General features: G+C 39.9%; 1 protein-coding gene across 1 annotated transcript in view; it reads right to left on the reverse strand.

Moving 5' to 3' along the window:
- LOC139692085 (inverted formin-2-like) overlaps positions 1-24,268 on the reverse strand; it is a 60,785-nt gene that overhangs the window by 20,006 nt on the left and 16,511 nt on the right. Inside the window, exon 2 of the mRNA XM_071590117.1 lies at positions 13,394-13,530. Coding sequence (XP_071446218.1) covers positions 13,394-13,511 — 118 coding nt within the window. The 5' untranslated portion in view covers positions 13,512-13,530. The remainder of the gene's footprint in view (positions 1-13,393; positions 13,531-24,268) is intronic.

The following is a 24,268-nucleotide window of genomic DNA, read 5'->3' on the forward strand; positions in this document are numbered from 1 at the left end:
GCACTACACACTACGAAGTGAACTCCGAAATCCTGACTACCATGGCATAAGATATTGTTAAACCACAAACTAAATTTCACAAAAACTCTTTATTTAGCACTACATACTTTCCAATTCCCATAATTCCATCTGAAATACCCTCTTCTTCTCCCCCCTCTACCTGGCCTCCCTAGCATTCTCTCCCCTATCACTGTTTTCAGCATCTACTGCCTTCTTCGAATTTATCCCGATAACCTTATATTTTGCCCTACCATGCCTAGAACTTCATAGGAGAGAATAAAGTAACTCTAGTAGACTTTAAAATGTCTCTTGCGTTTAACGCCGTTTCTTATCATGAGCTGAGTTCAATAATAACTGCTACAAACCCGTAACACCATCCTTGTCTAATGGGGGTGACCTTAGTCCACGAGCTTTTGATTACCTGTTGTGCGCTTATTTTTCGAACTATTCACAAAAATTACAGGGTCGGCTTCCTAATTTGAAGGATATTAGGTGGATGCTGGTACTAATTCCTCGGAAAACAAAATGAAAAAGTAAAAAATATAGTAAGCAAATGGACAGCAAATTGTAACTTGATTAGCCCACCAGCCGGGCTGAGAAAAATCAATGTGAACTTTTCAAATTTTTCGGACATGAAATGCCATCCATTTAATTCGACCATCCATGGCAAATGTAACCACGTGGCCCAGTGAGTTAATTATTACAAGGATGGAGGTTGAGTCATCCACCTTTTTGGTTCAAGTGACAAATTGTTGAAAAAAAAGAGTGCATATTTGGCGGTGCGGCGATTAAATTAATTCTTCCCTTTTTGATTAACTCCTGAGGGTATTGCATCGAGCGGATAAAATTTACGTTGCCCAACAGGTCAGACCGCCTTCTTCGTCAATTAAGGGGCAAGCGGTTGACGACACCGGAAAAAATGTTCATCAGTCTAAAAATATCATTCCTAGACCTTATGCAACTATGAGGGTGAAAAAGAAACTTTACACTTCCACAATAAAGATTTAATATTTATTGTGGAAGGGTCAAGTTCCTTTTTTACCCTCATTATGAAGGAATTCCACGAAGTTAAACCTGAAACTGTTATGCTTATGCAACTACCCAGTGTCCGAAAGCTAACTTTCAATGAAGCAATTCATGCACCCAGCAATGGTTATAAAACTAACAGGGTGGACTGAAAATAATAACCTCGCAAAATATTTTTGTAAAATGTATCATGTTTGTTATAGGTTCCGTGAATGGAGTACTCTCCGCTCAAGTACTTCGCGAATTAAATAAATTGTTAACGAATATGAATTAACTAAAATTGCCAATTTCGAATAAAAAATAATCGATCTCAATGACTATTCTCGAGTGATGATAACTCTATTCTGAAACAATAAATGTTATCAGCATGTCACCTTTGATTTTAATGAAATTTCTAACGACATAAAATAATCTGTTTTACGATGAAATACGCCAAATAGAGCAGCTAAAATAACCCCAGCGGTCATTTATTTTTGGCGGCGGTGGATTTCACAGCAAATGCCATTGAATGCAACTCAAGTTAAATTTACGGTTCGTCGGATGAGACGCTGAACTTTTTGAGAATTTGGCACCTTCCGTTTAAGAGTAGACTGCCTATCTCAAATATCTTTCCATTGAATTACCCCTGTTTTCCTTTTTACCTTAATGATAACTCAAGGATGTGCCAGTATACTACCTTGATCAAAACTTTCCCGGAATTTATTCAGAAAATTAAAAATACAAGTTTATTCATCTAAATCTATATTGTTCCCTTCAAAGTAATCCCCATCGACTGCAACACACTTATGCCAGCGCTTGATCCAATCCTCGAAACATTTTTATATTCGGTTTTCGGTATGTCCATCAGTGCTTCCTGCGATTTTTCCATTACTTCCTCTCGGCTGCTAAAACGCGTTCCCCGTAATGGTTTTTTAACTCGATTGAACAGAAAGAAGTCACAGGGAGCCAAATCAGGTGAATTCGGTGGCTGTTGGATGGTATTTGTTGCATTTTTCGTCAAAAAATTACGAATAATGATAGCACTGTGCGACGGTGCGTTATCATGGTGCAAAATCCACGAGTTTTCTGCCCACATTTCTGGTCTCTTTCGGCGAATTGCTTCACGCAAACGTCTCATAACGCCCAAATAATACTCTTTGTTTACTGTCTGGCCTTCTGGCAAAAATTCATGATGCACTACACCGTTGTAATCCATGAAAACCGTCAGCATTGCCTTCTTTTTTGACTGAAAACGACGTGGTTTTTTTGGTCTCGGCTCATTTGGTGAACGCCATTCACTTGCCTGATGTCTGGATTGCGTGTCGTACTCATAAACCCACGTCTCGTCTCCAGTAATGATCCTTTTGATGAATGTGGGATCGGATTCAGCCTCGCAAATCATGTCTTTTGCGACGTCAACACGGTCTCTTTTTTGCATGAAATTGAGGTCTTTTGGAACCAACTTTGCTGCTACACGACGGAAACCCAAATCATTAACCACAATGTCTTGGGCGGATCCATAGGCAATGTTCAAGTCCTCCGCTATTTCTCTGATGGTTAATTTGCGGTTATTGACCAACATTTCTTTTACTTTATCAATTTTTTCACCGACTTTCGATGTCGATGGTCTGCCACTGCGTTCATCATCTTCGATTGACTCACGACAACTTCTGAACCGCTCGTGCCACTGGTAAACGACCGTTTTTTTAGAGAATCGTTGCCGAAACACTTTTCCAACATTTCCAACGTCCGTGCGCCACTAAATCCGTTTTTTACGCAAAATTTAATACAAGTTCGTTGTTGCAAATTTAAATCCATTTCTGCAATTGTAAAAAATCGCCAACACGCACAGAGATAGATGTACTCTTGGCTACGTAACTTTTGCAAATGTCAAGTTATGACACTAAGATTTAAAGGGAATATCAACAACAGATGTACCAATTTAACAAAAAAAACAGAACTCAAATCGGAACGATGGGAGCGCCACACGGTGGTTATTCCGGGAACTTTTTGATCAAGGTAGTATATCACATCACGGTCCGCGAGACTTCAGCCGCCTAAGATCTTCATTGCGACTCAAGAAAATCAGCCGTGAAACTGTTTCGGTAGGATTGTATTTTAATTACATTAAGGCTCGTGTAATATTTAAAATGAGAAGGATGATGGAAAAAAAGATAGCTCGATGCGAAAACTAGGTTATTTTTTATGATTCATTGCGTGGTGAACTCACGAAAAGTATTTAATAGTTTGATATTTTAGTACCCTGCAAAGCCACCGCTAGGGTGTGTGGCAGAGGCTGAATACACACCTGACTAATTTTGACCCGAATATAACCCTACCGCGGTCAGATTCTGCGGTAGGGTCGTATGCAATGCTATTCTGATCCTTTATTGTTCATGGAAAAAATGACAACTTAAATATATCTGTTCTACACTTAATCTCTCTAATTTTATGGGCATGATCTCTCCTACCGAAGTACGATAGGGGTAATAATACATTTTCAACATCACTGCTAAAGAGACTCCCTTCCAATTCATGCAAGAGCTTCAATCTGTAATTTAACCTTCGCTCCGAGAGTGATTCCCAGCCTAGCTCCTGTAATATTTTGGATACGCTACTAAGTGTATCGTAACAACGTTTTAAAAATCTGGCTCCTGTACGCTGAATGCCATCCAATTCGGTAATCAATCCAACTTCGTGAGGATCCCATATACTAGCAGTATAATATAAATGAGGTCAAACCAACGACAGATAACATTTCTCTTTGATATTTTCATCACATTTACCTAGTGCTCTTTTAATTAATCCAAATTTGTTGTTAGCTTTTCCACAAATTCCCCATATGTGTTTCACCCAGGAGAGGTCATGAGTGAGGGTAACGCCGAAGTATTTAACCGACTCTACGCATTCAATTTCGGTGTCCCCGATGCAGTAGGCGTTCGGGAGGGAATTGCTCTTTTTCCAAAAATTCATCACTACGCACTTTTTAAAGTTCCATTCTGATTTCCAAGTGTAACACCAGCGTTGTATAGCAATTAGGTCATCTGATAAAGCTGCTGTGTACTCAGGGTTACGGATATCATCCTAAATCACTGCATCGTCGACAAATAAACGTATCTTACTAGTGACTAGTCATTGTCGTTAACGTTAAGTTGGAATAAAAGAAGTCCGAGACCACTTCGCTGGGGAACACCTGAAGTAACTTCAACTGCATTTAAGTTAACTCCATCTATAAAAAAAATCCACGTCACTTGACTTTGGACGGTGCCTGTGCACATTCCTCTTCTTAGTTCAAGTGCCCTATTTGATTTTCTCCCCGTTGATGGTCACCTGTGTGACCGAAATACCGGTATAGGAGTTCTTCGTAATTATTTTTATTGGCCTTAGGATCTTCTTCCTTGAGATTAACTCCATCTATGATTACCCTTTGTATCCGACTATTCAAAAAATCTTTAATTCAAGTAAATCTAAGTAAAGGAAATTTTTTAGTGAAAGGTACACTAAATCCTCGATCCGAATCACCGATACATCTGGAATCAGTTACTTGGTCCGATAGGAAAGAATTAGTGCACTATTTAGCAGCCTGAAACCTGACAGGAAACATGCTGAAAAAATTAACTTGAAGAAGTTTGGGAGTCTCATAGTTTGGATTTATGATTAACGAGGTCGGAGAAAAAAAGATTCCTTGTGATCACAAAGTATTACCGTGTTATTTTTTATATTGCCGAAAATGGATGGACACAATGTAAAGCTCCAGATACCAAGATGTGAAAAATATTGTTAAAACTAATTTTTACGAAAACTTTGGCTGTTCGCCATTTTTTTCACAACTAAAGTAAATATGAAAATATTTCCTGCCCAGTTTTCCGCAAGCGAACTATGAGTAAGATGCATTTAATTTCGGCAGTGGAGTTGAAATTTTTCAGGGCTATTTTTTTAATCTTCTCATTAGGTCGCCGAAGCATTAGCAGTCACAAAGATTCCGGCCTCTCTCCCCTCCGCTCTCCGCTTTCGAGCGCCACTATTCTTCGAACCGAAATAAAACACGAGAAGTGATAAGCGAAGTACCATCCAGTCATAAATCGAAGCAATAAAAACACGAGACCTCACATACGACAGCTGCTTTTAAAATGTTCGCACCCTGACCTTTATGACATCATAAAGAGAACGGTTGTGTTCATCACTTATCGTTCTTGCCACTTCAGGTTTGATCTCCAAGACGCCCTACTTCCATTAGTGGACCCTTCAGGTTTCAATCGCTAAGTGTTGTAAACCGGCAGCTAGATGTGGGTGATGTGAAGCCCGGCAGTAACGTTTTTTTAGCCTGTTTATTCCTTCTAGTCTTTCTCCCTCTCTTATATAGGTTTTTGAATCCCATAGCATAGCCCAACGAATGTTACCCATTCGATACCGGGATGTGAAATGGAGGAGTTCTGTCTATTGCTATTTTTGTTCGTTTCTTTGCTTGTTTATTTTTTTATAATCACTGCTCCAGTTGCCAAGTAGCACCCTTCAGGATATTTCTGTGGGGTTTTTGACGTGTTTCTCCCGCAATTTAGGAGTACACCGAATCAAGTATTCCCTCATAAATTCAACGTTATTATTCAGCCAAGGAATAAACTACAAGGTCTGTCCCAAAAGTGGTAGGTCTGAGTTGATTGAAATGAATTATTTCCAGAATTGATACATTCACGGCAAAGTCTTCGAACTAGCGCTCTTGTGCGTCTACACACCGCTGCCAGCGGGTTTTTCACTCCTTGTACCACTTTTTGGAAGGTGGCGCCCGGAATGCTGTTAACCTTCCTCTTCACAGCCTGTTGTAACGCTTCCAAAGAGATGTGGTGACGTCCTTTCAGCAAGGATTTGAGGCGAGGAAAGAGAAGAAGTCTAGTGGGGCATTGTCCAAAAATTTTGATCCTCACATGGCCGAGAAGCTCTTGGCAGATCCGCGTGCGAGTTTCCTTTTGTTTGTTTGAGAGCCCTCGCGCCACCTACTTCGGACACTGCTTTCTCATGCCCATGTCTTCGGACACGAGTCGATGCACATCACTTTTATACCTACCATTTTCATACAACACCATGCGAAAACTTAATCTGCGATTCCTATTCTGCAAATCATTAACTCTTGCAAGGTGAGGGTGAAAGAAAGAGAAAAAACTTTGCACTTCCACACACTTTTAATATAACACGACCATGGTTTCGTTGCTGCGCATCATCTTCAGGTGTGCACCTGATGTGTTATATTAAAAGTGTGTGGAAGTGCAAAGTTTTTTCTCTTTCTTTCACCCTCACCATGAAAGAATTCCACAAAGTTAAGCCTGAAACTGTTAGCTTTAACTCTTGCAAGATTTCCGTCACTTTTTTAGGTCGAAGGGCGTCCTGAACGTTCGGCGTCTTTAATATCTTCTCTATCCTACCGAAACAACTTGTGCCACTCAAAAAACCCAATCTATCCATGGCATTATCTGGGTATATGTTTTCATCTGGGTATGATATAGCAAATACCTGCGACTAATTTGGTGTAGATGCACAAGTGGTGTTCACGAAATATATAAGGCATTGAAGGGTTGAAACATCACGAACTTCGTTGCTAGGGGGGTTTACAAGTGCACTCTAAACAGTCAAACAGGGAACGTTATGGAGCAGCTATATTTAAGGGAATATGTACGTTAGAAGGATGCAAAATAATTCAAGAAAGACATTGTAAATGCATTGCAATGCATAATTCACTGCTTAAGTTTGAGGCGGGTTACTTATATGAGGATGTCAAAAGCATATAACAGGTACCGACTTACGAAGGCAGATCATATCACGTGGGTAAAATCAGGAAGATGCATGCATAGCAGAATAGATAGACGGAAACGTCTTTTTTACCTCGTAATATTAGAGATCGAAATGGATGACAGCAATCGTGAAGGAGATAATCAGCATTGGCAGTGTATATATTTTGTTGATACCCTGCATGTTTTTACATTAAATAAACCCATCTCTTTAACAGATATCCCGCATAATTTCAATATCCTGCTATTTTAATTTATTATTAAGTAATCTACCGGTTAAGGTAGGTTTTAGATGGACACAACTACCAAATAAATATTTTGCGACTCCTAACAAAACACAATCCAGCAAAACCTACTCTACATAAAATTCTTCTTCAATCTCTGAGTACTTCCTCCCTACATCCCGTCCAACATCCCTATCCTGCTCCTGCCTTTTCCTCGTTTGCCTAACATTCTCCCCTCTATTACCGTCTTCAACATCCCACTACCGACCAATACGCCCTTCATCCATTTTTTTCTGCCTCTATAGGATTTCTCCCAACAAAGCCCTCTCCTCGGCCACCATACCAAGTACTTCCTCGTTTGTTTTCTTCTCGGTCAATTTCACCTTCCCCATTCTTCTCCACACCCACATTCCAAAATCCTCCAATCTACGTCTATCCTCCTGTTTCAATGACCACGTTTCCGCGCCGTTCATAACTACGCTCCATATCAAGGTTTTTGCGAGTCTTTTCTTAATATCCTTACTCAACGTCCCTCTCATCAACTCACTCCTTGTGAAAGCCTCTTTGCCTAGCGCAATTCTCCTTACGTCCCTATTACATTGACCATGTTGGTCCAAGACACTTCCGATATACGCTAACTGCTCTACCTACTCTAATTTTAGCCCTCCTACTTTAATGTTTAGTTCAGCCTTTTTCTTTCTGGAAAATAGCATAGCCTTTGTTTTATTAATGATTCTCATCCCATATCTATCGCACTGAATTTCCAATTCACTCAGTAATGCTTGCAACCCCTTGGCTGAGAGACAAACTAAAGCTTGGTCATCAGCAAACCTAACTGATTCTACGAATTCCTCGCCCACTTTCATTCCTACCTCCAGTTCTTCCCATGCCTCTTTAATCATTTCCTCTGCATACAGTTTGAACAGCAACGGTGATAATGGGCAACCCTGCCTTACACCTCTTCCTAATACCGCCCATCCGGACTCTTATTTTCAATATCTTGTTGTATTCAAGTACCCTGTTATTGAATATTGCTGCATGTACGTTTGATTAACTTTGTTCCAGTGTATGACCAAACTAATATTTGTGTAGAAGTGTCTAATGCGACTTACGAAGATCGGTGTGCTACAAAAACCTGAATGGGAGAGTGCGTGTGTGAATACTCTCTTGAATGTGTGCCCTCAACCCCCTTTTTCACATCCGTGAGTCCTTTTCATTCCAAAAATTAACTCCCAAGAAAATCATCCGAATCATTGATTTCACGGCCGTAATATACAATTACACTACGGCCGTACTACAATTTCCATTAAATCTTAAATTGTGTATCTTTTGACAGTAGCTACGCTGAAAGTGAACGGTGTAAAGGGTATCTTTGGGCGCATGAGGTTTTTGTGATTCCTGGGTGGATGATTCCGATTCGGAATAATAATAATACGAGATTAAAAGAGGGTTCTGCTCTACGACTGCAGCTCAAAGCAATGTGTAAACATCCATCGCCATCAATTGGCAAATCCAGATGGCAACGCGAAAGCGAGGAGGTGATCGCCGTGCACTCCTCAAAAGGCGGAGGATGTTCATGAGTTTCGCAACTCAAGCGACCGAGGCAAACGTCGTCGTCTGACTGGGAGGGACTCGGCAACGCAAACGCGCTCGTGGGATCTCTCCCTCTTGTCACTTCGGAGGGAGTGGCGGCGACTGGTGAAGTCACGAATGAGGCGCTCGCCAACGAGGATCACCACAGTGTCTGGGGACCTCTCCCGACGCGAAGCGGCGCGCGGGAAAAGAGTGAGTGCGACACAGGAGAGCGGAGAGAGGAAATGGTTCATGAATGAGCATACTCCCGCCGGGGATAAGAAAACGCGAAACGGAACGAGCTCGCAAATATGCGCTCGTTCGGATAAACGAGCGTTTTGGGTTTCAAGATAAGGGCGCGGGAAAGCCCTGAGTTGCATCGAGACGGAAGCAGCGACGAGTCATACGGCGGAAGCGGGAACGTGACCCAGACCCAATGCTCTTTAAATTCGCGACATTTCACAGTCGGAAATCAAAAAGGCATGTGGGGTGTCGCGAAGTTATAGGCTCAAAAAAACAGTGTGAAGGGTCGTCGCTAGCGTTATAAGTGAAAATTCTCCTAGGAAGCGCGTAGGAAAACAAATGAGTGGCGCATCGACATGGTGCGATGACTAATGTAATTCCTTATGACCCGAGGGCCCAGGTTCGAATCCTGGAAGTACCACAATTTTTCAGTGGTATCCCGGTTCCTATTTGGGGTGATTTGTGGAGAGTATTTAAGATGTAGTACGTTGCTTGTCGGATAGGACGTTATGCTGGGGACTTCTTGACGCCTTTCGCTAAGACTAGAATAATTCCGACGCCGATTCTCTTTCCCCCTTACTCTTTTCCCTGAATCTTACCCCTAGCGAATCACTCACCTATTCCTAAAGGCGCAAATGAATTAAGCTGTCGGACATTCCTAATAACTACTACTACTACTACCACTAGGGTTTCCAAATGCCCCACATTTTCTATCCTTCGAGAATCGAGAACGGGAAACCGTATTTCGCGAGAATTCTCGAGAATTTCTGAAATAATATTTTTTATTTACTTTTCGTTTATCATCTGTAATAATGACTGTAACAGTAAATACTAATAAACTGAAAAGCCGTAGATAAGGTGGGGCAACCGGGTTCCTGGCTCGGCGCAGTCTTTTAGAGGTTTGTAAACACTCCTATATGTAATAGGTCAACGGAAAACAAGAGTAAATCAATTTTCGAAAATGGACGTCGATCGAAATTCCATGACAAGGGCATCTTTTGCCCTGAGCGCTAAATAGGGGCCACTATGGTATCATTTTGGCTATGTTTCTCAAAATGTAACCATGTAATTAATACAAACTTTATTCAATCAAACCTATAGTATGCAGTGAGTTTTTACATATATCACCGAAAGTACTAACATTCCCAATCTTATTGAATATTTTATTTAGTAACTTAAGCATTATTGGGAAACAAATACAAATATTATTCGTTTTAAAATTTAAAAAAATACTTCAGATAGTATTTATTTATCGTTTTAAAAATAAGACTCCAAGAGACATAGAGCATTAATAGCCCGATCAGATAATCGTGATCTTTGCTTTGCAACAAATAAACTTGATGTGGAAAAAGTCCTTCATTTTCTGTAAACCCTAACTAGTGGTTAGGATAGACTAGGGGTTGTCGGATAGATGGTAGTTGGAATGAATAATTTAAAGAAATTAAAATTGACATAAACCTTGTTGAAATCCATACACAAAAACCTATGAAAACAATTGACAGCATATGAGACAAATACGAGTACAAGAACTAATAAAGATAGATTACATTTCATACTACGAGTATATGCATGATCTAGTAGTCAAAACAACGACGTAAATAAAGAGAAAAATTACCATTTAAATAAAATGTAAAACGTTTAGATAAATAATTTTTGCAAAAGATTTACGTTAATGTGTAACTATTACACGTTCTGTGTAGGTTTTCGGTATAATTTGATCAAAGGATTGTAATCAAACCGTAATTTACTCATCATTGTTTTGATTTCTCGTTCATTTTTCATTTCACTGCGATTTTTATAAGGCAAATTCGCACTCTCCTTCACGAGAAAGTTTCACCTCAAAAACTATGAAAAAACTGTTGAACTCCTTTGGAACGATTTTTATTTTCAATTCAGCAGGTGGTCACGTCGCTTTCTTCCACTTTGCGCATTGCCCCTGTTCTCTCAGTTCTACTGTAGGAGTCCCGATACGTATTTCGCACGTTCTCCTGGCGTCACCAGTGCATATATTTGGGAAACGAGGAGAAAAACGAAGAGAGAAAAATGCTAATTACGGTTTCACCATTACGTCACTTGTGTGCTTTGCAGCTGCCAGAGCGACGAGAAACGAGGGCTGGGGCGGAGTTCTGAATTTCGTCGCGGACATTTATTCCTATCACACCGAGAATTTTGAAGGAGAATATTGCATCGCGCTGAATTCTCGCTAGGCGTGCTATGTTTTTCTTTTATGCTCAGTAAATCATGACATGTTTTTCGGTATTTTTCCTCGAAATGACGACGATGGAAACAATAGGTTTGTACACAATAACAAATTGTATTTTGAATGATCTACGCTGGGATTAGCAGAATCGGTAATGGTCACCTTACCTCAAATTACTACGCGGTCGATCTCTTCTTAATGAAATAATGCATTAATTATTATGTTGATTTGACCGAATCGATCACTTCGGAGTACAAGCACTAAGCAGCACTAGTTGTTATTCTTATCTCTCTCTCTATATCACATCATGGTTAACGTGTTCAATATTACTTTCAAAACATTAGCGAATGGATTGGAAAAGGTTCCGAGATAATTCCCCTGATATGTTAAAAATTGTAACGAGAAGAGAGTACGCGTGACGGGTAAGCTAGACGTAATAATATGCGGGCCTCCTGATTCACGAAGAGATCAGGTAAGACAAATTGCAGAAAGATACAGGACACCTGAGGTTTTTGAGAGACAAAGAGAATTATTATGGTACCTAATTATATAGGTAGATCGACCAGCGTGATAAAAAAAAACCGAAATAAACACCGGTCACAGACAGATTCAAGGACTCGTTCTTCCCTCCCACGATACGCATTCATAACAAAATCGAATCGAAGTTTCCGAATAAATTAACATAAAGACAAACATTTAATTATTTATTCAAATACACCAATTATTGTATGATGCATTTCGGCGTTTTTGTGCGGACTCTCTCGGGTGTTTTTGCATATTAGCTAATGTATATTCAAAGTCATATGTGAACAAATATTTCTGTAGGTGTAGCTAGTGCCTCAACATCCACCACACGCCCTCGCGGCGAATTGCGGGGTATTGTGTAGATGTAGATGAATATTGTTCCAGAGATATTTCATTTTTTACGCCACTTTACCGTGACTTGGTATTGAGATTTTTTTAATTCAGTAAACTATGGTGGAGAAAGACCAGAATTGTTATTGGTCAAAATAAATAATATTACCGGTTACAACGCCATTCTCGCGTTCAAGTAATTTCTCGAGACCGACCTGTCACCCCTCTCATTGGATTACCAAGTCCCACGAGTGAGAAAACAGTTGGCCACCTCTGGCGATTCGTAGGAACGAAAATAGTCAGAGATGGCCAGAATAGTCAGAATCGCTTTTGGAGAACACGTGCAAACATGAGTGCTGAGGTAGTCACGGTACACGAATGAGTTGATAGGTTCATTCCTCCAGCGGACAATGGAACATTACGAGAGCATAAGATAGTATCCGACTCGAGGAAATTGTTCCGTAAATTTGACTCGAATGAATTTTTTTATCTCTTTCGAGCGTGCAACACGTTGTTCTCCTCGACAAACCCAATACCGCTTGCTCACCCCATCCACCCCGGGTGACATCACACCAACTGAGCTCATATGTTTTCGTTTAACCTAAGTCGATGAGCCCATAGTTTGCTTTATTTTTCTTATCGCCTTCTACGTATGGATTTACGTGTTTGTATTGTGACCCATGGGTTCATGGGTTCACTACACCTGACTCACAACGTTATGACTCTTCATGTTTCCTCAAGATCCCTCGCGGAACGACATTCGAGGTGGTGGTTCTCTTCCCGTTCCAACTGGATGAATCTCTAATGAATGCCTGGCGTAAACCTTCCTCAGGATACTTAAATAATACTGGGGACTCCCTATGTGCACTTATTTTCACTAACGTCGTATACATGGCGGGAATCTGAGCTGAATACAGATTATTCAGACCGGAAGTTCTAAAAATTACATTCATACAGTAACGTGACAACCCGCCCATCCATGTCAAATGATACATTTACTCGAAAAGGGTGCGGCAACATCTTTTTTTCAAACGCAAAACTCCTTCAAAAAAGGAAAGTATGTTGCTGCATCCTGTATATGCTTCCCTAATGGTCCAACTTATCAAGTTTCACTTAAATGATGTTTCGAAAATAGTAAACAATTTAGCAACAAAACGTGCTAACTCTTCAATAATAAAAGTCATATGCTGAAAATTCCTAAAAACATCTTTGGCTTTCCCGTAAGTCCTGAGTTAACGCGGATATGGGTAAGGGAATAATAGTAAGCACATAAAGTTTGGTCATCAAAATTTAAAGGCGGAAAACTAAGTCATTTTCCAAACAAAATTAAGTAAACGTTTACCTAGGCATGCAAAGCATGTTCAATGAACGGCAATGAACACATTAAAGAACGTTCTACAAAATATATTTTATTGCATTAATATCCGGTGGCTAAATTGGAGGATATAGGGCATAGGTTCTGATAGTTGAGTGAATCGACTGTGTTTACAGACAGTAGGCATATAGGTACTCACCGGCTGTGTTACCTTGCCCAACTCCGTTGACGGCGGCAACATCGTCGAAGGATCCATCCTCAGTGTGTTTTTTCACCTTAGACCATAGCTGGCTGCCTCTCGCACTCCTCGCCGTCATCTTAAGTATTTCCTCTTCCCTGCTTGAAAAAAGAGATGACAACATTTTAAACGTCTGCTCTGAGAATTGAATCCACATAATCTCATCCATAGCCCGCATTTGAGTACACCGGCATGGGTGAGACAGGTCAACATCCAGTCCGATAGGAATTCCCAACGATTGAGTCCGTGGTATTTGCACAAGTATTGCGTAACCGTGCGGCAATGATTCGACCTCCCTCACTTGTATGCTCATGCTTTCCATTTTATCACATTACTCAGATGCCAGCCATTACTGTGTACGAGCTGAGACTTCACTCATGAAGCCGTTCGAGCATGCAAGCAACACTAGTTAAATTTTCGATTGTTGAATTTCGAAAAAATTACAATTTAGAGGAATGAAAAATGTTACCATAAAAATAATTTGAATATACGAGGGTCATCCGGAAAGTAGTACCCGTTCGTGCCGCATGAAGTGCTGACGACGCGAGTAGCCGCTGGACGAGGTCAGATAGCTTCAGTGGCTTGTCTGCCTTCTCTGAGCCAAGTTGCGTGACGCTAGCATTGCCTGTGTTGTTTCTGTGATTGTTTACAATGTTTAAAAAAATTGAGAACGCCGCCAGTTGTGAAGTGAGGGCAGTGATTAAATTCCTCAATGCAAGAAACGTTCGCCCATGTGATATTCATCGCCAATTAAAGGAGGTGTATGGAGACAATGTAATGGACGAGTCGTCTGTTCGGCGGTGGTGTCGCAACTTCAACATGGGGAGGGGGAACACACACGACGATGAGCGTTCGGAGAGACCGTCTGTCATTACAGACCAACTGGTGAGCTCAGTTGACGAATTCGTGAGGAACGATCGGCGCGTCACAATTGATGACATCTGTGAGCATTTTCCCAATGTTTCTCGAACAATTGTTCATGAAATTGTTAAACACCATCTGCATTATGCAAAAATTTGTGCAAGATGGGTCCCTCGCGTATCTCAATGAGCTGGCGGCGAAGGACTATGCAGCAGGAATACAGAAACTTGTCACACGTTATGACAAATGCCTTAATTTGCTTGGAGATTATGTTGAGAAGTAGTTTAAAGTATCCTCTTTCAAATAAAATTTTTTATGTTTGTTAATATTTACTTTTGTGTCTTTATTTCACGAACGGGTACTACTTTCCGGATGACCCTCGTAATCGAACAAATTTTATATTTTTTTACACTATGATCCATAATAAGGATTATAGTTTAGTTGAGCAATGGTGGAAACCTACATGGGATAAACATGTCGGGAGAGTTTGCGGGTCAGCCTTGAAGAAATTAGATTTCATTATACGAGTTGTATGCAAATGCAACGAAAGGGTAAAAGGGAGGGGTTACCTAGCTTTAGTTAGATGGCATTTTGAATACGCAGTAAGTATTTGGCATCCATTGGAGAAAAAATTAATTAATTTTGAAAAAAAGAAGAGAAATAGGCACCACAATCGACAGATTCTCGTACTCGTTCTACCCTCGTACGATACACAATCGTACAAAAATCGAATTCAAGCACTCGAATATTTTAATTTGAGGGTCCAAATTTAAGGATCTAGTCGAACAAACCCATTTTTTCATGATGTTTGAGATATGTATGTGTGCACGATATGTTTACGTGTGTTTTTGTGTATGTCTAAATGTATATTCATACGTATGCATGAGCTGACGTTTGTGCATGCATGGCTGATGCCCCATGGCTGGGCCTCCGCCACAAGCACTTCCGGCGGCTTGCGGGGTACTTTTTAGAGGCAGAGGTAGGTGCTGTGGTATCTCATTATAATATTTTCGACAATCCTCCTTATGAATGATTTGGGGAAATAACATCCTCCGGTACAGGTTATTTAGACAGACCATTTGTTGCTGCGTTACACAATGGGACTCGACGTATCTTCTCGACGTCGGAATAATTTCCCCTTCAACACTTCATCCGTATAGTAAACATTCTGCCGGCAGGTTGTATGGCGTAAAATCTTCCTGCATTCAAGGGTTTCTAACTCGGTTTTTACTTAAATTCCCTTTCTTTGCTATTATGGAAACATTTCTTTTGCATTTGATTAATTCACGAATTAACGGCGTCGAACATTCGCCATCCGCTCCCAAGTTCTCGTTTCCCTGACTTAGCCATAATTTAGGCTGTTTCAAAAATGTGATGCAACTCTTTACTTGTAAGTTCTTCCAGCCAAACCATTTTACCTCTTACAGAAGCGATAACTTCTTCATAATAGGACTTCTTCATATGAGGACTTCTTCATCAGTGGACTGGAAGACTATGTCTCAGAATTTATGTAATAATTTCCCTGCAGCATTAAATTTTCTCTTCACGTCAAGCTATCTCGGCCACTAAAATGTTCTAAGTTAAGAAACGCCGAGAGCAATGATGCCTATCCAAGGTCCTGCAGAGGACCATGAGCCCTTCCTTATGGCCTCAGGAAGATTGTTGGGAAAGGTAGATATAGGATGTTATTGCTAGGGGTTCGCATCATATTTAAAGCCAAGGATATGAAATTGCACACCACTGGAAAGAGAAAATAGTCTAAAATGTAATATTCAATATCTTATATATTACTCTATGCTATAAGCTATACCATTATTAAAGATGTAACTCTTCCCTTGAGGACACAAAAAGCTCACTCCCAAACCCTTAGACTTTGAAATTGTGTTGCTCTCTCTGATCAGCCAGAAAAAGTATACAGAATCTGAAAGCTTCGTATTTGCACTGAAAACAAAGCACAAAATTATCATTTTCATATATATTTTAATTGGTTTTGAATAGAATAATCACACTAAGGTGACACAAAACAAGGTAAACCCGTTAATTTAACTTTCTGCGACCACAAATGATAAAGATTATGCTACTGCTGCAATTGCTAATTGTATCACAGTACTCCCTAACTTCTGTTTCTCCTCCACTAGTCGTTTTGACGTATTCACTTAAAATGCTATTCACACGTTAATACTAAAATAAAGCATGAAAGCTCGTCCAAATACTTCGCTTGGTATGCGAGCACATTCGGACACAAAGAGGGCGGGGCTTTTATTATAAGAGTGAAGGCACTAATAGAACGTCGGCTATCATAGCACGTAGCTCTCCGGGCCGTCGAAATTCGGTCATCTTCCACTCAGCCCCACCCACGCGATCGTGCTCCTGCCTACTAACATCCCGCCACTTTTACTGACATCGCCGGTTTCATTCAGGAAACGCAAAAAATGCACCATTGGCATGTTTCGTTTTGGGTTCGATTTTTCCAGCACATGAAATAAGAAAATATACCCTGGTGCTCCCCACAGAATTTCCCATCTCCGACCGCGTGATCCCCGCGACAGTGCCTGAATTGACCTTCCCAACCTCTCGCTCCAAATTGAATAACGCGATTAATGGACACTTTCCTGTGACAAGCGGACGCACATCGTGGAGATTTTGCATGGATTGAGAAGGTCACAACAATTAGCTTGCTATTTCTATGAATACGACCTTCCCTTTTTCCTCTCCTCGAGGGATCATCTCCCAGTATAGGTGGGGTACTTATCCCACAGAAGGAAAGGAACTGGTCCCCCCACGTTGAATTCGGCATGAAGCATGGCGGGAGATTTCATTGGCTACGTGCTCAGACCTTGCTCGAACGCCTACTTCATCGGGAACACCGAGATGGAATGTGTAGACTCAATTAAACACTTATTAGTTACCCTCACTCACGACCTCTTCTGGGTGAAACACACGCGGGGAATTTGTGGGCAAGCTAACAAAAAATTAGGATTCATTAGAAGAGCACTGGGTAAATGTGATAATTAGATTAAAGAGAAATGTTATCTTTTGCTGGTTAGGCCTCATTTAGAATATTCTGCAAGTTTATGGGATCCTCACGAAGTTGGATTAATTGCCGAATCGGATCGCGTGCAGTTTAGAGGAGCTAGATTTGTAAAACGTTGTTATGATACACTTAGTAGCATATCCAAAATATTACGGGAGCTAGGTAGGGAATCACTCACGGAGCGAAGGTTAAATTAGTTCAAAACTCTGGGATAAATTGGAAGTACCTCTCTTTAGCAGTGGTGTTGAAATGTATTATTACCCCCATTGTACTAAGGTAGACCAGATCATGCCGATAAAAGTAGAGAGATTAAGTGTTTAAAAGGTAAATTTAAAATGCCATTTTTTCACGAACGAATAGGGATCAGAATAACATTGTCCGACCGCGGTAGGGGTCAAAATATTCAGGTCAAAATTATTATGGTGTGCATTGACCCCCTACCACGCACCCTAGTGGTACCTTGCAGAGTACTAAAATATCTAAGTACGACAAGGAGGGAAATATTTCGATATCAAGAGTTATTGATATCAATAGTTTATATTGGCATCAAGAGTTGTAATGCTACAATAAAACATTCCTTTCTTTTTTTCCGAATTTATTGAGTGTTATAATTTTAATCAACAATTTTCACATGTATTAGCACTAAGGGGAAACATATAGGATTAAAGACACAGATAAAACATAAATCAGGGTAAAAAAATGTAGGTAACCAACCGTTACTCAAACTTTTAAAGAACCACCTAAGATCTTTAGGCAATTGTATTCTATAAAGGAAGTGAAAAACAAAAAAAATGTAGATTTTAAATGAGAGGGAGTAAGAGGCTAAATAATATTTGTTTGAAATAATGTGTAATTTTATAATTAGTAAAATCTTGTGATTTTTTTCTTGTTCATGTGGCACCTGCTTTCTAACCAACAGATGATTGACTTTGTTGGGTTAGAAGGAGATCATCTTAATTTGGCATTTTTTTCCTATTTGTATTTCTTCATTCATTATAATAATTTTAATTGTGGGCATCGAGTTTATACCAGATTACAACTAACTTAACTCCTGCCACACCCACTATATCTTCAATTTCTCCAGCTTTAGGGCAATGTATCGTTGAAGTGAACTCTCCGACCTTATTACTTAGAACGACGATACCTATATCATGTTTTTTAAGATTTCCATCATATTGGTATAAGAAGCATAAAAAATATTTTTCTGCGTCTGAATCCTGACTTATAAGCCAGCTTTTCAACAAAGAGAAGTTTTTCTAAACTTAACTACACTTCATCATTGACTGAAAGAAAACTCTTCAAGTATATTTCGGTACCGAGCATAATTCACGCCACAATTGTTGTGGATATATTACGAGTATATGCGTAAAAAAAGTTATATCTTTTACTTCCCCCATTCGTTTCACGGCTTACTGTTGGTACCCTTCGTTCGCCTCTCTCAACCAACCGCACGGCACACTGGAACGCCGCGGCGTACCCCGGGGATGGGAGCCGGTTGAAGTCAGAGTAAAATCGACGTAGTGAGCCGGTAAGGCGACAGATCTGCTACTGTTTTGTACATTGATCTCCCCTTCGCTACGAAAAGTGATCTCTTCCACCCCCTCGTGTTCTACGTTCTTTGATCCTCTCCGCTCTAAACTGCTTACATAGTTCGCGATCGAAACTGGCTCAAAAAAATCTGGAACGGTCTATTTCCGGTTCGATAGCCTGTCTATAGAAGGCTAGGAAGTGGGACTAGAAACGTCTAAGCTTTGAAATTTTTCTTTCCGTAAATACCCGCTTACCCGCTGACACACAAATGACCTGTCGCTTGTATACGCAGTGCATCCATAAATCACTATTTTGAGGGAGGCTGGCAATGGAGCAGTAAACTATTTGACCAATTTTGGTTAGTTTCCTTTGAGGAACTGTCCCAATGGCAAAATGTAGATCCGTTTCTCACCGGAAAGTGCTTAAAAAATGGCGTCCACAGACGGAGGGACTGATTGGTACATTTCGTATATTATGCGAAAATGGTGATTGGTATTTCGGGTGTGTGGCAATATCAGAACCTTTGATAATAGAATTGTCACTCATCTTAGGGTGCAGGCATCTAACTCTCCGTTCGACAAACCAGATCCCCAGCCTTTTTCTAATCTCTACCGATCACTCCGGATATTACGTCGTTTGTGTAACCTAGGTTTTGTTTGGCATTTCCCTTCGCGCATGGCCGTTTTCAATGGGTTTTCTCCTGCTGACATCACGTATTATAATAAGTGTTCCCCGCCCTTGATGAACAGGCATCTTTGGTAGGTTATCTTGAAAGTTTTAAGAGAACAATAAAGAGGCCTAACGAATTACAATATCCCCGAAATTCCAAAGTAACGATGACGAAGGACCAATTGGTACGATGAACTTTTCAAAAAGACAGCATTCGAGTTAGTTCGGTCGCTAATGTTTCTCATCCTGGGCTGACATAACAACAATTTAAATTCAAATAAGTTTCCTTTTTCCGTTGTCGACTAAAAATTTCCTATTCTCTGTTCACCACCTAAAAATAGTCCGGGAAGTCGTGATAATTTAGAGCGCTTGGTGCGTGTGGTAGATAAGTGTGAGAAGCGCTAACCCAGCGTCGCAATTCGAGAAATAATTTTGGAGGACGCTGGCTAGTGTCAGAACGTGAGGCGACGTTATTTCATGAAGTCAGAGTGGAAAGAATCCTTGGCGAGAAGACCTGTCCCATTATTTTTCGAGAGGGGAAAGTGCTCCACTGGTGAGATCGAAAATTGAAGGAACCACGAAAACAGCTTGGCGAGTCCGTTCGTTCGCAAACTTGTTTGCCGATTGCTCATTTCCTCAAAATGTTAATGCCAACGCCTAATGGCCGTTGATCTAAAATATGGATTCCAAGTGGAAATTTAATATCTCTCGTCCTTAAAAAATGACGCCGTATTCATACGGACGAATAGTGGACGTCCAGCAAACATTGATAAAACCAGGTCAAATATATATTCTCTATACAGAAGAAATACGATGAAAAAATAAATCGAGGGAGCCTAAACTATGTGAATAAATTTACTAGAAGACTAGAGAAATTCCTCATTCTTGGTTTATTTCATTTGAGCGAAAGAAGTGAAAACCATGTCCGCTTCGTCTATTTCCATTTCACTTTCCTCATGGAGTTTTTAATGCTGAGATCACGCATTATAACAAAACCGCCCGTGATTAATGAAAATCTTAGATGGGTCATCTGGCTACACGCGATCACCGATTCGACCGAGTCGATCACATATTTTTACTATTCTATGTTTTTTAAAGAAAGAAATGACATTTCACATTATTTCTGTAAATTGAAAGGTTTTATTTTAATTTGCAGGTAATGATGTTCCCATTTGTTTCTTTAATTAATTTCATTAGCCACTAAAAAGTATTTTAATATTACTTTTAAATATCTAATCATATTTTGACAATGAGTTTCGTATGTGCCAACAGCAAGCATTCCTGAATCAATAAAATCCACGAAGAAGCTCAATGGAAGTCAAAATTTCCTGTTGCTTTTCAATTATAAGGCCAATCTAAAACCTAATCTTACCCAGTGGACTACTAGTAATTAATTAAAAACAATATCTATATCTTCAACTAGCTACAAGAATATCCACTGGGTAGTTGGCACAATTTTAAGGAATAATATTTAATCATGGATTCTCCTTATTTCATTAAGGTATCCCAGAAAGAAATGGACAATCATCTCGAAAACATTCCACCAACCATCATTTCATTTGTGCAACTAGTGAACTATTTTTGAAACTGCAAACGTTTAAAATGAAACTTTGAAATTTTACACACGTATAAGCATATAAAATACAAAGAGTAAGATTGCATACTATAAATATTTTTCAACCATACTATATATGCAACCTGACCCGGTGGGAAACCCGAGAGAACTTCTTGAATATAAATATTTTGTTTTTAAATACCAAGGATACAAAAAGTGCTGTATTCCCCATAACGTATAGGGGCGCTTTAATACTCGGCATATGTGCTAACTGCTTGAACTCAATTTCGTTCCGCGACAGCAAATCAAAGTAAATATCTGAATAACTGATTCACTAATTATATTATCCCATTTTTTCATAGGAAAATGAAATTTTTCCATACTTTTCGTAGTTTTAATATGGCAGTAAATTCCCAGTATAACGTAAGATACCTCCTTGCTAAATTATTACTATTTCAACAGTCGGTACATTTTATTGTCATTTTTATTTGTAAATTTTACATAAATATAAGCTTTGAACATAACCTGCGGCGCAAGTAAAGAGTATTCGGAAGAAAGTTGATGCGTGTTACACCAATGTATTTCAGACGCTCGCGGTTTTGCTATTCCTCCATGAAAGTTTTACAGAATCGCTTAAGTAATATAGTTTCAGTTGAGTAATTGAATTTTGCGAGATGTTTGCTTGGTATAATCGACTGAATGATAGATTTAATTACTTTTTTCGACCGCGTAAAAACCTCATTGAGGCGGAAATCTCTTTTGCGCGTTATGAATGCAAGAAATTCTCGAAATTTTGCGTCAAACTCAGGACACTTATTTCCAGATCCCCTTTGTCTTAACCCCTTATGATACCTGAAAGTTTCGTCCCCATACCAGTGGTGGTTTCTTCAGTGGAATCACATTGAAATCGTCCCCAATGCGATAAATTAAGAGAAAAAAGTTACTTCAGACATTTTACACTCGGATTCGCAACACTTACGCTCAGATTAAAATAAGTATAGAACAGCGGGCATTGACAGTGTTACTCCGATCAAATTTGTCTTACAGCAGATACTACACAACTTCTGAAACCTTCATGTAAGCGCTAAACGAGTGGTAGATATTAATAAATGTAACTTTTAATTCAATGGCTTTTTACGAAATAAAACCACGCAGCGAGGCCGAAAAACAAGGCGAAATGTACATTTGCTACACTTTCGGCGACCAAGCATGACGAATTTGTGATTTTGAGCTCATGTTACGTGAACAAAGGTAGCCATAAGAATACTGTCAGGTCTTGAATTATGAATAAATAATAATTAATTCAAGGGACATCGATCCGTTTGAAAAATCTGTATCACAGCCTTCATCATTAATTTTTGTGCTGAAACTTAACATACTCGTATTTGAACATTTGAAAATATAATGGTAGAGAACATTTCCCAAAAGTGTTTAAAAAGTTGTTTTGAAAATTTCTTAATATACCACATTAGATGGCCTTCCAAAGAGGCTGTGAACATTGGATAACCTAATTGCGGCTGCTGGAATGCTCAAAGATTGATACCATGAATAAGCGGTTCGAATTGTTGGGACGGTCGCGATAAAATACGCAAATATGTGCACGAGTGCGCATAAAAAACCTACCCTAGGGAGGAGTCTATTACGGGTATACATACCCTAGTCAAGAATAGCAAACTAGGAATTAATTTGAGAGAGGATTTAACTTGTTCGAAGAGCATGGACTCTGGAGATCGACGCCATAATTGAAAAATGATGACGCAGGCCCAGACTGAGACATGACGCAAACCGTCTTGGGAGAGAGGATGTGCATACTGGTTCGCAATATGGTAATTATCAATCATAGGTGGCCGTGGAGGGAGGGCTAATAGCACGACACTCGACGCCAGGCGACGAAAAGAAAGACGGAATAAATAACGCGCGAAGAGGTCTTCTGTTGCGATCTCCACGCGTAACGCCAACATTCCAGCAGAGCGATCCAGCTCCAGCTGACCCGGTCCGCGTCCTCCCGAGACCCACTCGCTGGAGAATGAATCGGAACCTTGTAGAGTTTTGCCCTTCAGATTCCAATGTCAGTCCTCCAATTTATCACCGGAGAGATGTTCATTGTAATTTCCTTTCGCTGACTTCAGCCGTGGCGAAAATAAACCGATCCTCAAACGGTGAGGTTAGAAAAAACGATGATCTATTTCACTCATACGTAAGCGTAGGTACAAATAGTTGACCAGAGAGAATTGATCGGGCTCAGTCGTAATCAATTCACTGAGTTTGTAACACAACGATAGTGTACAGGTATACATGCACACACACACTCATTTACATTCAAACATGAAAAACCGCCAAATGGCGGACATATACTCTTACTCATTCACATTAATATATAGAGAAGCATTAATTAGGATGAAATTTGGCCGGATGATTTCGTCGAATCACTGTTAGTTCCTATTCCAAATAGCGAAAGGTAGCCTCACCATATGTGAGGTCTACAGAAGATTGTTTGATTTCGCGCGCAGCTAGAGTGATTCTTAAGATCATAAATAAAGAGGATGAAGAGTGGGGCAAATGATTATTTAGCGGATGATCAGTTTTGTTTCAGTAAAGGTAAAAGCACACATTATGTCATAGCAGTAACGAGGGCACTAATAGATAGGAACGTAGAATACACTCCGGTTGTATTTGCCTGTTTCGAAGATTTCGAAAAGGCGTTTGATAGCACTCATTGGGTAGAATTAATGAATATTACCTAAGATGGGAGTAAGTTGAGAAATGGGGTACCTATCCGCAGCGTGGACAGTTAAAATAGGCAGTGTCGGAAAAAATAAGGCAGAGCTGTCTAATATCACCCGTGCTTTCCAACTTGCACGAGGAGGAAATGGCATGGGAATAGATGGAGATATGAATCGTATTTCACGGGGTATTGATAAAATCAGTTAGTATTGCGGATTATCAACCATTAGTTAACCAGTCAGCCGCGCGTGGGTGCAAGCATTGTTGAGCGCATTAGAAAATGAACGTGATGTGTTTGGAAAGAGAATCGACGTGTAAAAAAAAAGGAAATACGAGGAGGATGTAAGCTAAATTAAACGTAAAAATAGAAATACCAAAAACTAGAGTAGTTGCTACAGTTTATTAAGATGGTCAAAGTACAATTTAATTTAACGACTTTATTTGGGCGAGATTGAGACTTCAT

Source organism: Hetaerina americana, unplaced genomic scaffold (genome assembly GCF_022747635.1).
Source record: "Hetaerina americana unplaced genomic scaffold, ioHetAmer1.1.p SCAF_4, whole genome shotgun sequence".
In the NCBI taxonomy this organism is placed as follows: Eukaryota; Metazoa; Arthropoda; class Insecta; order Odonata; family Calopterygidae; genus Hetaerina; species Hetaerina americana.